Below are 16,035 nucleotides of genomic sequence, written 5' to 3'. Positions count from 1 at the left end.
ACGATGCTACACAAATAGAAGGTGCAAATATGGTAAAATTATATTTTAAGGGATAAGTGGCTTCTAAAAATTCATATATATATTAATGTATGTGTAATCGACTATATTAATAAACTAGGCTAAAAGTCTTAGAAACAAAAAATATATAATGGATAAGACATTGACAACCCCAGTGTTAAAAATGTATGAATCATTTTATATGCATGGCAAGGTTGGCAGCTCCAAACCAGTAGCCGTACTTTGGAAACCCTCTGTAGGGTCGCTATGAGTTGGAACCAATGTGACAGCACTGAACAACATTAACAATATTTAACTTGAATATATGCATCCTTGATTCATTTACCTCCTCAATATCTACTGAGACACCTTACTGAGAAGGTCTAAAGTACATTATTTCCTAATTCTTTTTGTCTTCTTTCACTTCTCATAACATAAACTATAATAACAGTAGCACCCCCTGTTGGGAAATTATGATTTAAAGCTGTTTACTTTATAAAATCATAGTCAAATTCTTTATGCTAAGATTAGACTTCAGTTAGTGCTAGGGTTACAAGTGCATTTACATAATACTAATTGATTTAATTTGCACTTGATTTGCAATAATTTGCATTGTCACTCTTGGTGATTGGTAACATCAGAATCTTTCTTAACTTTATTTATTTATTTTTTTCTTTCTTTCTTAAATTTAAAGTAGTTTTTGTCCATTTTTCTTTTTACGTACCAATGTCCTGGTGTGGTACTGTAGGATAAGTACTTGGCCACAAGGTCGGTTTGAACTGCAAGGTTGGTTGTTCAGACTCACCAGCCACTCCTTGGAAACCCTATGCAGGTCGCTAAGGGTCGGAATAGACTGTGTGACACTTAATAACAACATGTGCTTATTTGAATCATCATCTCACTTTGTAGGTGTGTCAGTTTTGAATAGGGGAAGACTAACATAGTACAAAACCCACGTCCTCCCTCTACTGGCCAATCCTGGAAAATGCCTACCCACTTAGCTGCTTTTACACAAGTGGGTAACATTATTGTCAAACATGTAAAAGGATGGATTTGATCATAGATACAGCTAGTGAGTCTAGATTTCCAGCATACACAAATCTTAGCTGGACAATCATTGCAGATAATATCAAAATGTTAATGAGAGCACCAGAATTATACAAAAGTAAATTAGGTATTCATGTTACTGTTAGGTGCCATCAAGTTGGTTCTAACTCACAGTGACCCTGTATAGGGTTTTCAAGGAGCAGCTGCTGGGTTTGAACTGCTGACCTTATGGTTAACATTCCAGTGCTTATCCTACAGTACCGGACTAGACCTCTTAACAAAAATGTATAAAACCGAAATCTAGTTTTAAAACCAATAAATTAAGCTGACTGTAAGGGCTTTGGACTCCTGGTATGGCGCTGTAAGATCAGCATTGAACTGTGAACCACAAGGTGAGCAGTTTAGACCCACCAGCAGCTCCTTGGAAACCATACACAGGGTCACTATGAGTTGGAACCAACTCAACGGCACTTAACAACAACAACATAAGGACTTAATTAAAAATATATTTATATTGATGTACTTTCTTTTGTTAAATATTTCTATTGTATAAACTAGGATATGCCTATCCTTAAAACCAAAACCAAACCCACTGCCATTGAGTGCACTTTGACTCATAGCTACCCTATATAGGGTTCCTGAGACTAAAGCTATACCAGACCAAACAGCTTCATCTTTCTTCCACAGAGTGGATGATGGGTTTGGACCATTGATCTGTGGTTAGTAGTCCAGTGCTAATCCTACAGTTAGTGGAAAATGAGAAATAGTCAAGAAAGAAGAAAGTATGCTTAGCCTTAAAAAGCATATGGAGCTCTTCTACTCTTTTGTATAGGGTCACTAAGAATCAGAATGGATTTGATGACTAGTGGGTTTTGGGGTTTTTGGTACCATAACTAAATATTTGTACAACTAAAGTGTAAATATGTAAAGTGAAGACATTTAAAAAAATTGTTCACAAATTTACCTGGTAACATGATTTTCTTGCATGCATACCTTTCTTTTTTCCTTTCCTTTTTTAGCATAGAAGCTACTTTAAGTTACATTACATTCTAGGCAGTAAATGTGATTTTTATCCTGTAGGTAAATGTAGGTAATTATAAAACTATAGAAAATACTAAACATCCATTTGTAATTTTTCTCCTTTCATGATTTGACTCCTAAAACCCATATTTCACTTACAATATGCAACTGCCTTATGTGACAGTAATAGTTTTGAGTTGAAGACTCAAAATGCATGAGAAGCTGCATTTGAATAGAGAAGCACAGTATGTAAATCCCAGAGTTCAGTATAGGGACACAGTCCATATTCATTAACCTTTGTTTCCTTCCAGGTGCCTTACTCCAGTTCTTTGCCATCATGCTATTGACTGGCAGATGTTGTTTTGTTAACCTAGATATTGGCAAGTGGTTTTCTTTTTCAGGATGACTGAATTAGAATCAAGAGGGAAAGTAGAGTAGGGAGAGGGAAATTGTTTTCGCCACTTGGGCTCTGATTCTTGTTTTCCCACAGAGAAAAACCAAAAGCAAGATGATTGTTTTAATGTAGTCAAAATTTCCCATATAAAGACCATAAGCAAAGTCCTCTAAAAGTCTTTAACAAGAACACCTAATTAACAAAACAACGTAGACTATGTTTTTACTTAAAATCTTATAGGTAATACTTTCTACTGTCTGTTGTAATTAAAACTTATGTTTGTTAGAATTGTTTACCTTTTAACGCAAGGCATGAAACAAATACACTAGTGGCTAGAGAAAAGAGAGTCAAAATGGAAAATAAAAAAGAGCAAAAATTCTTGTGTTTGAACTTGTTTATTTCTTGCTTTTGTTATCATTAACACAGACTGAAATATGTTGTCCTTACATGTAGAAAGAAGAATAACTGCTTTCTAAGGAGTGCTTATTCTTGGAAATACCCTATCCTGTTAAGAGTGTTATAGAATACTATAAAATATCATATACACTTCCACCTTTTTTACACATCAGCAAACTAAGTGGAGGCTCGAAGTGTTTAAGTAATATGCTTAACCTGCTTAAGCTGGATTAGAAACTCAGGTCTCTAAAATTCCATTGCTACTACTTGTTCTTATATAATTAATGAGCAGAGAATTATCTGTAGAATTTAAACCAAGGTATTTCAGTTTAGGAGAGGCAGACACTGAAAGGTTGAGTTTTCTTTTGTTTTCTTAATATATTTAACTTCAGGATATATTTTTCTCTTAATAGATCAAAATGAAGTAATTGCCTTTCCATCAAAAGCAGAAGACAATAAGAAAAATGGGGTGAAGAAGACAGAAATGAATGTAGCATATGTTGCCAAAAATAGTGATGTAGACATAAAAGTTGACAGACTATCAAACTATCAGGCATGTAAAACGGATACTACTGTAAATTACAAGGAAAATCATTTAGCAGCTTCATTGCTGCCAGATCAAAAGCTGAATCAACTCACTGTAGAACAGATAAAAATGCAAGATGCAGCAATTCAGACAACCCCTTCCTGTAACAGTCTTGATGGGAATCAACAAAATCATCATTTGTCTGACTTCAGAGTTGATGAAAGCGTGCAAACTTCAAATAACAGTAAATCAATTCAGGACTCATCCTTACAGCCTCCAAATTCTGTAGACACCTCAAGAGAATTCCGGAGTCACGGTACACTAATTGTACAGGAAGACCAACTCACCATAAAGGATCCAAATTGTGTATCTGGTAATGATAATCTCTTGACTCCTGCAGATGGGCTTGATAAAAACACAAATGCTTCTGATCTGAAGAATTATCCATTTTACAGACAAGAGTGCAAACCCAAGCCAAAACCTTCTGATGAAATTACAAGGTGTTATATACCCAAAATTGGAATGACTACTTACAAAATAGTGCCTCCCAAATCCCTGGAAATATTAAAAGACTGGGAATCAGAAAACATAGGTTATAAAAATGATCAGGAGATGCATCTTCCGGGGAAAAAGCACACATACGAGAATGTGAAAGAAACTGCCCTCCAAACAGAAGACCTTGTTATTTCTGAGGACCCAAAGGAAACACAGTCAGACCGTGCACCAAAACCTAACATGGGAATAGCGCATCAGGTGCTCAGGGCTGGGAGGCCCGCTGATGGATCTGATCATCTGAAACCTCTTCCCAAAATGACTAGAGACACGGCCACAGCTCCATATGCTCCAAATTTGGAAGAGATAAACAGTGTTCTGGAGTCACAACTTAAAGCGAGGATTTCAAACCCCCAGGGCAAACCAAGCTCCTTTTTCTTGCAGATGCAGAAAAGAATGGCGGGTCAGTATGTGACATCTGCAGCTGCTAAGAGTGTCCATGCTGGCCCTAATCCTGCTCCAAAGGAATCTATAAATAAAGAGGTGGAAAGGAGTCCGCTGCCCTCTGCAGAGCAACGTCTTTCTTTCTTAAGTAAAACAGTCAACCTTCCCCCACAGCCCCCCATCAAAAAATCTAGCAATGACGTTGTCAGTCAAAAGCCTGTTGAAACCTCTGCTCCCCCAATAGCCCCCAAACCTGTGTCACTTCCTGCTAGTCAGTTTGCAGCACAAAATTTGAAGACTTTGAAAACTTTTGGGGCCCCACGACCATACTCAAGTTCTGCTCCCTCACCATTTGCCCTGGCTGTGGTAAAAAGGTCACAGTCTTTCAGTAAAACACATCCTGTCACCAGTGAGTCATACAGCGAGGGTACATCTGCCCAATCTCCAACCAACTCAGAGGAAGGGAACATTATTTCTGTCCACAAATATGAGGACATCCCACAACTTGATGTGACGACTGATAAGGTAAAATTCATCTTGACTTATTTTTTAAATATGTGAATTCAGATTCTCATAAAACGTGGTTAAAATGGAATTGAACAAGAATGCTGGTATGTTTGTATGTTGCTTTGTTTGACATCATTAGTCTGATATCAAGCTACTATAGTGTAAAAAAGAGTGGTAATACATAGAATCTGATTATTTAGTCTGAGAGTTATACGTCTTGTAACTTGATTGAATAATATTCTAAGGTTATCATTATATACGGTCCCTAGATAGTGCAAACGGTTATGTGCTTGGGTACTAACCAAAATGTTTGTGGCTCAAGTCAACTTAGAGGAACCTTTGAAGAAAGAGTTGGCAATCTGCTTCCAAAAAATCAGCCATTGGAAACTCTGGAGCTCAGCTCTCCTCTGACTCACTTAAGCTTTCCATGAGTCAGAATTGACTTCAAGGCAACTGTGTTTTGTTTTTGTTTTTTCTAATCATTATGTAATTGTCTTATTGTCATTGTTAAGTGTCATTTAGTGGATCCCAACACATAGCCACCTTGTATAGGGTTTCCAAGGCTGTCAGTCTTTTGTGGAATAGAAAAGGCTTATCTTTTTCCCGAGGAGCAGCTGGTGGGCTCAAACTGCCAACCTTGCAGTTCATGGTCCAATGCTTATCTTGTGGGGCCACTGTGCGTTCAATGGTATTATTAGTGAACATTTTAATTTAAAGTTTCTTTGTTCGTGCATTTGTATAATGTACTAGATAATTCTGACTCTGTTTTCCTGTTTTTTTTTTCTTTTCTCCCTTTTTAAGATAATTTTACTGGGTGTTTTGATTTACTTTATTTTCTCCTCCAATTCAATCATGACTGCATAGTAGTAAAATAATTATAAGGGAACAGTAGTAGCACTCAAGACAAGCTAAAAATAACCACAATATCTCTCAGCTGCGTGAGAGATAAAATACAATGTCAGCTTACTAAACATTTTGAGTTGCAAAATATAAATGGAAAAAAAAAGTTAAAAACATAATTTTCTTGTTTCTCATTTTTGGTACTCCAACGACAACTTTTCCAATTATATGTATGTTGATAAGCTCTCAGTCTTAAAAATGTTAATGTAGTCAGATGCTCATCATATGATTGAAGGTTCAAGTGTACCCACTTTTGAGTGCCTTGGAAGAAATGCCTGGAGATCTGTTTCTGAAAACTCAGCCACTGAAAACCCTGTAGAGTACAGTTCCACTTTGACCACAGCCAAATTAATTTACCAATATGGGTGGTTGTTGAGTGAGTGTTTGCTCAACTGGGTGTTGTAATTTGATTGGTTCCGACAGAAGAGTCAAAAGGAGAAGATGAAATTCACAGTGTAAATCATGATAATCATATGTAGCTTTTTGAAATACTTCTTGTACTTTTACTCTGATAGTGTTTGAAGAATCTTTTCATATTTGTGTGACAGTCCCAGAAATATTTTATACAACTTTTTAAAACAGGCTTAAAATAGAACACTAGCCATATTGCCAAGGGAAGATTTTTCCATAAGTTCAAAGTAATATTTATCTTTAAGATTTTTTTGTATGTTTTACATTTATGTTTATTATGATGATATAGTGTCAGGAAGGTATGTATAATATAGTGATTAATTATTTACTGGGGAACAAAGTCTGTGTTTTCTCTTGGAATGGAATATCATTCCTAAACAACGGAAGCTTGATTTAGATAATACTTTTTAAAAAAATTTTCAGCCATTGTCCCAACTCTGTTTAGCACAGCTTTCATAAAATATTTATTTGGCAAATTGAAAAATAAAATTTTAAGATAAATTATCTGGTAACTTTGCCAGTTAATTAGTTACTAAATATATTTCTTCCTAAGAAATTTACCACATTTGGTTCCTCATTATTCTTTCTTTTTCTTCTTAAATCACACCTAGTCTCATGGGGAAAGTAAAAAACAAAACAAAACATGGTTAGTACGTAGACCTTGTCACTTCATAAACGCAAAATAAGCTATTTCATATGCTATGTTGCTGTCAAGTCGGTTCCAACTCATAGTGACCCTGTACAGAGTTTTCAAGGAGCAGCTTTTAGGTTTGAACTGGAAACCTTGTGGTTCACAGTCCAGTGCTGATCCTAGTATTTGAGTTTTCTTTTACAAGAAAATGTATTATAGCCAACCAATATGAAATTGATAATATTTAATCATTTGTACTTCAAAATAGCAATTTTATAAGTTAATATATTGGGATCAGGAAACTGGATTGATTTATTTGTGGAATTACTTGAGTATTCATTTGGTAGTTCTAGAAACTCCATATATAGGAAAGATCAGAATTACTTAACTCAAACTCAGCAAAATTCCCTCTGCACAAAATTCCCTCTGCATTCGTGTAACATAAAGATAGTACTTTTATCCCTTAGCTTTCTGTGCCCAAAGGAAGGTAATATCCTCACCCTACAATCTTACTCTGTCAGCAAAGGCTATTTTGTAACTGACGAAACAGAGCTGTTGACAAGCAGTGTGCAGATAGGAGATGAGGAATGAGAAATGAGGAGAGAGGAGGTGGTGCCATCCTCTATTTTCTTTAAGGGTTGCCCCTGATTTCAAACTTAATGAGCTCCTGGCTAAATTTGTCTTTACTTCAGTCCCCTTTCCCCCACACCCACTAGCCTCCACCCCATCCCCACCAACTTGTGCTAAGAGCTCTCTGTTTTCCTGAGTCCTTAATCTTGATCTAGCTCCTTGGGTCTTGTCATGTCCCTGTGGGAACCCAGATTTGACTGGTCTTCAAAGACAGTTTTTGTTCTCATCCCAATATCCATAACAAAATAGGATTTAGTACTTTGTCATATGCACTAGACAGTAAGGTCCGTAAGCACAGGAATCTTATCTCTTGTTCAGTGCTATACTCCTTGTTCCTAAAAGAAATTTCTGGGACCTTATTGGTACTCAGTAAATAAAGGAATATAAGGTAGAGTCCTGGTGTGGGGCTGCGGGTTAATGCACTAGACTGCAAGGTTGGTTTGAACATCAAGGTTGGTGATTCAAGCTCACTAGTTGCTCCTCAGAAACCCTATACAGGGTCTCTGTGAGTCGGAACTGACTCGACAGCACTTAACAACAACTGGGGAGAGAGAAATCCTCAAGAAGCACATTCTGCTTCCAACAATTACAAGTAATGGGGGGACATAGACGAGATAACCTGCGTATCACCCAACAAAAGTTAAGTACAAAACAAAACCAAAATGTTTTGGAAAACATCTTGACCATTGATCACGCAGCTTCTTCTAGGTTCCCAAGTCTTGACTACTGCCATTCTCACTCCTTTCTGGAACTCCTTCCAATCCCTTTGCATTCAGTAGAGTCGCTCTCTCTGTTTCTGCAACTCTGCACCTCTATGCTATCATCCTTGGCAGAAGTGCCCATCATCTGAAGGCCCCTTAGGAAGCAACAGGGGATTATAACATTTCTCTTGCTGCAAAAAAAAAAAAAAAAAATTCTGGTATACATCTTCTGAAAATTGTGGAAATGGTGTATTTGAGGACCTGCTATTGCTGAAAGTATATGCAAATTAAAGAATGGTATAGCATCATTTTGTTATTACCAATTTTGCATTTTCCTTTTAAACAAAATAGAAAGAAAATGTTCTGTACAAATTGCCTTTAAAATGTAGATCTAGTATTATTTTTCACAAATCAATAATGTATTTTGGGTTTGGGCTTAAAACCATATTTGTAACACCAGTGTGGAAAATGGGGATTTTTAAAGAAATATTGATGATGATTTTCCCCCCATAAATAGCCCACTCTTCTCTTGGTGTTCATCTAAATATTTTGCATTTATTTTTGTAGGAAAATAATTCTATGGATAATGAACAGAATTCCCAAATACCGTCTCCCATTGACTGCTCATCATTCACCGTAAAGAGACAAAGTTCTTTAACATTCCAAAGCTCTGACCCAGAACAGATCCGACAGAGTTTGCTGACTGCAATCCGTTCTGGAGAGGCTGCTGCCAAGTTGAAAAGGGTAAGTTTTCTTTCTCAGGTGGGTAATAGCGGGTTTATTTTCAACATTGTCAAACTAGTACTTTAGGGGAAATGTTTCTCTGGTATTTAATTCTGAATAGGGTAAATGCTAGTTATTCCTTCATGTTCAGATCTTTCTGAAGTATAAGCTGAAAGAGTCCAGAACCTTACACATACTTAAAACAATGTCCGAAACATAGGCCAGATGCAGAACATGGATTTTGTTCATTATTATATATATAACTATATATAGAAAGGAGTCCTGGCATGGCATTATTAGACAAGTACTAGACTGCAATCCCAAGGTCAGACCCACCAGCCGTTCCTTGGAAACTTTATACAGGGTTTCTATGAGTTGGAACCGACTCAGAGACACATACCAACAACAATATACAAAGAAGAGCTTGGTGATTATGTAGGATAAACACTGGACTGCAAACCACAAGGTCAGTGGTTCAAGCCCTTGAGCTGCTCTGTGGGAGAAAGATAAGGCATTCTGCTCCAAGGTGTTCTGCTCTTGCAAAGATGTTGTTGTTGTTAGGTGCCATCGAGTCGGTACCAACCCATAACGACGTTATGCACAGCAGAAAGAAACACTGCCTGATCCTGGGTCAACCTCACTACTGTTGCCATGCTTGAGTCCATCGATGCTGCCACTTGGCGAATTCGTCACATTGGCGGTCTTCCTTTTTTTCTCTGACCCTCCACCTTACCAAACATGATATCCTTCTCCAGCGACTGGTCCCTTCTGACAATATGTCTGAAATATGAGAGACAGAGTTTGACCATTCTGGCCTTCAATGAGCACTCTGGCTGCGCTTCTTCCAAAAGGGATCTATTAGTTCTTTTGGCAGCCCATGGCACTTTCAATATTCTCCTCCAACACCACAACTCAAACACCATAACTCAAAAGCATCAATTCTGTAAAGATGTACAACCTTGGAAACCCTATACAGGGTCACTATCAGTTGGAACTGATTTGACAACACTAGTAACAACAACATATATATATAGAAAGAGCCCTGGCCCTTTAATTGTGTTAACACAACATAAAGAACTTAAGAAAATGGCTTGCTATTCTAGAAAAGATGCACTTAGGATAGGAACCCATAAGTTTCAATCATAGCTTCTATGGTAATCAAAAACCAATTCCTTGCTGTTTAGTCAATTCTGACCATAATCCACCTGTAGGACAGAGTAGAACTGCCCCATAGAGATTCCAAGGCTGTAGTCTTTACAGAGAGTTTTGGTGTGGAACTGTGGGTTCATTTGCTAGATTGCAAGGTCAGCAGTTCAAACTCACCAGCCACTCCTCAGAAACTTTATACAGGATCGCTATGGGTTCAAACTAACTCAACGACGCTTAACAACAATCTTTACAGAAGTAGACTGCTACATCCTTCTCCCACAGAGCAGCTGCTGGGTTCAAATAACCGACCTTTTGGTTAGCAGCCTAGCATTTAACCACTGTGCCCCCAGGGCTCCATGTAGTTATCAGTTATTATCATATGTGGATTTTTTTTTGAGGGGGGCGATGTTGTAAATTTATAAAAAACAAAAAGGAGGGGAAATCTAGATAATTTAGATAAGGCTCAATGAAGAAGTTCAAGTCTTGATAATGCTCTGTCAAAGTCCTCTAGATTCTTAGGAGAAATTGTAGGAAAGGATCTGGAGAGAGGATATGTTTCTCCTCAAAGCAAATGCCAAAGACCTGTCCCAGGGATTATTTGCAGGCCAGTTTCCTCTCCATTCCCTCATCCACTGAACATGATGTGGTGAAGCTTTGCACCTGGCATCATCATGTAGATTTCCCAAAGGCTGTTTCTCCCCTAAGCGTCTTTCTCCTCCTCTCCTCATTCCTCCCTGGTTTGACGTACCTAAACACCCAAGAAAAGAAATCAGTATTTCACTGACTCCTTAGGCATTTAATTTTGGGGTTTCCATCTCTAATCATTTTAGAAAACTATTTAGAAAAGAGTGAGATATTTGTTAAACAAAACACATTGAGCTTGACAGAAATTAAGAACATTGTGTGCAACAGAAATTAAATCTGTAAAGGAACAGGAATTCTGCAAAAAGGGTGAAAAAGTAAAAGGCACTCTGGGACAGATCTGACAACTCAAGCCAGGTTCCTGGTGCGTGTATGTGGAATGACGCATAGAGGTCGTGCTTCTCAGAGAGGACTTTGCACTCCCATCTGGGCAAACACTGAGGAAAGGCAAAAATAAATAAAATCAGCTGCTGCTTAGAGAGGAAGACACAAGAAGGAAGGATTCGGGATTAGGTGTAAATTTTGTAGATTTGCAGTCTGAACCTACGTGCTAGATAGCATACAAATTTGGCTTTTGAGCATTGAAATTGATATTTCATGGGTCATGCCAAATTTATGGTTTTATGGAGAAATATGCCCACATTAATCAATTGCACATTCTTACTTAAGTACATTTTTTGTTTCTAATTTTGTAACCTGTGGATGAGTTTCAAATCAGTCGCCACTTTTTTCATTTCAAGAAATTTGACAAGCATCTTTTTGAGTGTGTAAGTTCCAAGCATAGATACTGGGGGCACAAAAATAAATAGAATGAAGCTTCTGCTTCTGGCCATTCACAGCCTCAAGCGTGGCAACAGTAGTGAGATTGGCCCAAGATCGGGCAGGTGTTCGTTCTGCTGTGCATAAGGTCACTATGGGTCGGTACCGACTTAATGGCACCTAACAACAACAACAATAACATTAGGTCCACAGTAGAATCAAGTAACTACACAAAAACCAATTGCAATCCTTTGTAATTAATTTAGTGGGTTTTCTGTACAATGTTTTGTAAATGGAGAAAGGTTACAAAATGAAAAATGGATATAAACAGGCTCTTATTTCTTCTGATCTTTGATTAAGTCCCTTATTTCTGTCTTGTACTGACCAATTCTTCTGGTTTGTTTTTAAATTCTGAAAATTATCTTGTAGAACAATAATTATATTGCCAAATATAATCTCCAGTGATTTCACAGTAGGTTTAATTTGCTCATCAGAAAATTGGCTCCTTGCTTGCCTATATCTTGGCACTCAAGTGTTCAATTTAACTCCAGGTATCAACCTGCCTTATGGCTGTGGTTCATACTAAAGCAATTACCCATCATTATAATGGTTGGCTCTCATTAGAACAATTATCTAGTTGGTTATTCTAGTGTAAATGTAGTTATGGGCATGAGATATTTTTTCATGTTTCTTAAGTTTTTCCACTCCCTATTCCCACTTGACACCCAGTCTGATCACCAAGGCTAATCGTATAGCTAGTAAGAAAGATAAGATTTATATAGGAGTCATCAAATTATTAACACACACAAAAAAACCCACAAATTATTGACTCGATTATTGTTGAATCTGTGCTGACACAAAACTTCTTTGATTGTTTTTGGTACTTGATGGTGCTTGAACTGCTAAAAATCTGGCTATTTTCTTGTTACAAATAGAATATAGATGGTTTAAAAAAAAAAAAAGGAATTCTGGAAATAAACGAATAGGTTATTTAGCACTTGGTGTTACATGTTTCTTCAGAACATAAGACTAATCTTTGGCTAGATAGAATCTTGGAGGGAACATAACTGGGTAAGTCACCCAGACTCCTGCTCAGTTGTTTTGTTTAATTTATCTGCTTTTTTTCTTTCATATTTACTTGATATGAATTTGATCAACCAAAGCTGCTTATGGTGTCTGCCTTTTAGTTGTTCACGTCAGTAATTCTTAAATGCCATTTTTAAAATAGACTTTATTATGCTGTTGCTTCTATGTGCAGTTGAATTGGTTCCTACTCTGTAAAGTTTCCAAGACTGTAAATCTTTACGAGAGCAGAAAGCCTCATTCTTCTCCCACAGAAAGGCTGAGGAATTTGAACTACTGACCTGTGGTTAGCAGCCCTATGAGTAATCCACTACACTACCAGGGATCCTAAGTCTAAGTGTAGCATATTCTTTGTTTAAAATATTTTTTAAATTTATAAATATTCCATTCAACATATTCTGTTTATACTTCATTCAACAAATATTCATTGAGCACTACATAGTGTCAGACATGAAAAGAGATGAGTCTAATGTGGATATAAACTCCACTATCCAAGCCCACAAGGAGCTCTGATTGCATAGTGGTTATGAATCCAGCTGCTAACCTCAAAGTCGGCAGTTTGAAACTACTGGCAGTTCCAGGGAGAAAGATGAGGCTTTCTGCTCCCATAAAGATTTACAGCCTCAGAAACCCTGTGAGGTCACTATGGGTTGGAACCAATTCCACGGTACTTAACAACAACAACAATCCAAGCCCACAGAGTCCTGGTGTGGCACTGTGGAGACTGCAAAATCAGCTGAACCTCAAGGTTGGCAGTTCAAACTCACCAGCTGTTCATCAGAAATTGTATACAGGGTCGCTATGGGTCAGAATTGACTATGGCACTTAACAACACAACAACAACACCCAAGCCCACTGTCATAGAGTCATTTCCAACTAATAGCAGCCCAATAGGACAAAGTAGAACTCCCTACGATTTCGGACACTATAGGTCTGTAGGAGAGCACACAGCCCCATCTTTCTCCTGAGGAGTGCCTGGTACCTTCAGACTTCTGACCTTGAGGGTAGCAGCCCAGTGTGTAACCAACTCTACCACCAGAACTCCTTGTGGATAGACAGTGGCTTTATAACAGATTAAATAGATACTGACCTCACAGAGTTTATTAAATAGTATTCTTATTATGTCTTGTGTTTAAAAGTTTAATCTGATTTTTAAATATCAGATTATCATTTTACCCAGAGATATCCACTGTTAATGGATTGCTGTGTGACTTTCTACATGATTTAAACACATATATGTAACATTATTCTAAACTAGGCAATTATCTACAGATAAAACTTGTTTTTAACATACCTTTGTTTTTTATGTATAATACATATGTAAATAATATATTGCATGCAATATATAATATACAACTACATAGTATATTATGTTTTATATATGATATTAGCAATATTATAGTTTTTTAGTATTCAAAATCCAATTTTACACTCTTGTAAAGCAGTTTTCTATTGAGGAATCTCTTGTTCTAATGCTTTTCAATCAACTTAGTTTCTTTGCAAATAAAGGACTTTACTATTGAATTTTGAAACTTAGACATTCATTACTGAAAACAAACAACAAAAAACATCCTGTTGGTGTAATAGTTAAAGCGCTCCACTGGTAGTTCCAAAAGGTTGGCAGTTCGAACCCACTAGTTGCTCCATAGGAGAAACATGTGGCAGTATGCTCCCATAAAGGTTACTTCCTTGGAAATCTATGGGGATGTTCTGCTCTGTCCTTTAGGATCACTATGACTCCTAATGAACCCAAGGGCACTGGTGTTTTCATGACGCCATTCAAATGGCGCTATTCAGCAGTCATGGATTTGATCTTTAAGTCATCCATAGGAAAGTATTTTTTAAAACAGAGGCTGTTTCTTTTCTTAATAAATAAGAGGTCACTGAGAGGGAAGTTTCAAGTTAATATATATCATAAGAACAAAAACTGTAAAGCTCATTCATTTCTGGAATTTATTGTTCTGTGTTCGCCAAGGGAGAATGAATTCAGGGAGTCAGAATTAATCTAGCTAAAATTGCTCTTTAACAGCTTGTCCTGCAGTCTGTTTGTGCTCTCATCCTCTGTGTTGATTTGGTAATTTTGTAAAGACTATGATGTGTTAATGGATTATTTAACTTGTTTGTTGTGGAAATAACAACTCTCATTTTTAATTTCATGGTAGAGTGAATATTTATTCTTGATGATTTATCATTTATTGAACAATAAATAGTAAGTGTTAGCCTTTTCAGCTAAGCAAAACTTAAGATGTCATTGTTGAAAATTGGACAGCTATCCCATTTTAAATTGGTGGATAAAAAGTGTGTTTGTTTATTTATTTATTTATTTTCCCATAGGTGACTGTTTCCTCATATACAATATCTGTGAATGGAAGACCAAGAGACAGCCATTCCACACCTGCTGATACTCAGGACGACTATTAAAAGTTACCCTTCAGTACTGTACTTCAGCACCTCCACTTCACAGACCAGCTTCATACTCATGAAGAATGTTTGCAAATGTATATTCAGATGTATTCTAATATATTATCTATTAAAGTATAAAAGTTTTCTCTATGGTTTTAATGCCAAAAGAATGAGAATTTATAATTTATAATTTTTTGTGGTCCTTTTTTGCCTTAAGAGCTGAATATGCTGCTTTCGCATCTAAGACAAGGTGTAAATGACTTTCCTTTTTGAAGTAAAAAATAATCACCTTGTGTTGATTTCATTTACCTACTGAAGCATATTCTATATTGGTGATTTAGCAGAGTAAATTAAGATTCATAGATTTATGATGATTGTTTGACACACAAATTACTCAAAACATTTTTTGCCTCAATGTTACTATTTAATTGGAAACATTTCTAAGATATAATAAAGTCCATTTTGTACTGAAAGAATGATCTAGAATATTAGTAATATCAAATAAGTGTATTCAGTTCAATAGTTATTTTTAATGATAAATCACTTAGTGTGCAAAATGTTATTTGTATGTTCTTTAAGTAATTACCAAATCACTGTCAGATTCATGGGATGCTCATAGTCTTTTAATATTTCATTAACATGGGACATTTTGTTTTTCAATCTTTAGACCTTGTATTGCACAAGGAAAATGTTAAATGTTTTCTGTATATAATTATGACATTATTGTCACACAGATATTATACTATACTAAGTGCCAGAGCCTTAAAAATCTTCCTGTGAAAATGGATATATTGTGACAATACGTAGTGAAGAATAGGGCATAGTTTATGTCCATATTGGAAAATTTTAAAGACTATCTGAAAATTCCAGAAATCCTGGTTTTAATTCAAGTAAAATTATAAAGTTGTTATATAGTTCATATGCTAATAGTCTAAATAATATATTTGAATTAAACCTGACACTTAAGGAAAACAGTTCCTAATCTGTTGGCTTAATATATCTGTTCTGGGTGTAGAGCTTATTTTGGTATTTTGTTCTTACTTTCAAAATTTGATTGTTCACTTTCTCTAAGAGCTTGTGGGTCAGACAAGCTGATTTTGAAGTTAAATTGGTTTTTATTAAAGCTACTGGGACATCTGCCTCTTTGGAAAATGTGTTGATTTTTCTCCTGTTAAATAAA

At 36.4% G+C, this 16,035-nt stretch overlaps 1 protein-coding gene across 1 annotated transcript in view; it reads left to right on the top strand.

Annotated features, from left to right (window-relative positions):
* Positions 1 to 14,873, top strand: part of COBLL1 (cordon-bleu WH2 repeat protein-like 1) — an 80,249-nt gene extending 65,376 nt beyond the window's left edge. The window contains exons 13-15 of the mRNA XM_006867031.1: positions 3,268 to 4,841; positions 8,664 to 8,840; positions 14,787 to 14,873. Coding sequence (XP_006867093.1) covers positions 3,268 to 4,841; positions 8,664 to 8,840; positions 14,787 to 14,873 — 1,838 coding nt within the window. The remainder of the gene's footprint in view (positions 1 to 3,267; positions 4,842 to 8,663; positions 8,841 to 14,786) is intronic.
* The last annotated feature ends 1,162 nt before the right edge of the window (positions 14,874 to 16,035 follow it).

The sequence above is a fragment of the Chrysochloris asiatica genome, unplaced genomic scaffold, assembly GCF_000296735.1.
Source record: "Chrysochloris asiatica unplaced genomic scaffold, ChrAsi1.0 scaffold00099, whole genome shotgun sequence".
NCBI lineage: Eukaryota > Metazoa > Chordata > Mammalia > Afrosoricida > Chrysochloridae > Chrysochloris > Chrysochloris asiatica.
Note: the sequence above shows the minus strand (reverse complement) of the source record. Positions and strands in the feature narration are given on the sequence as shown.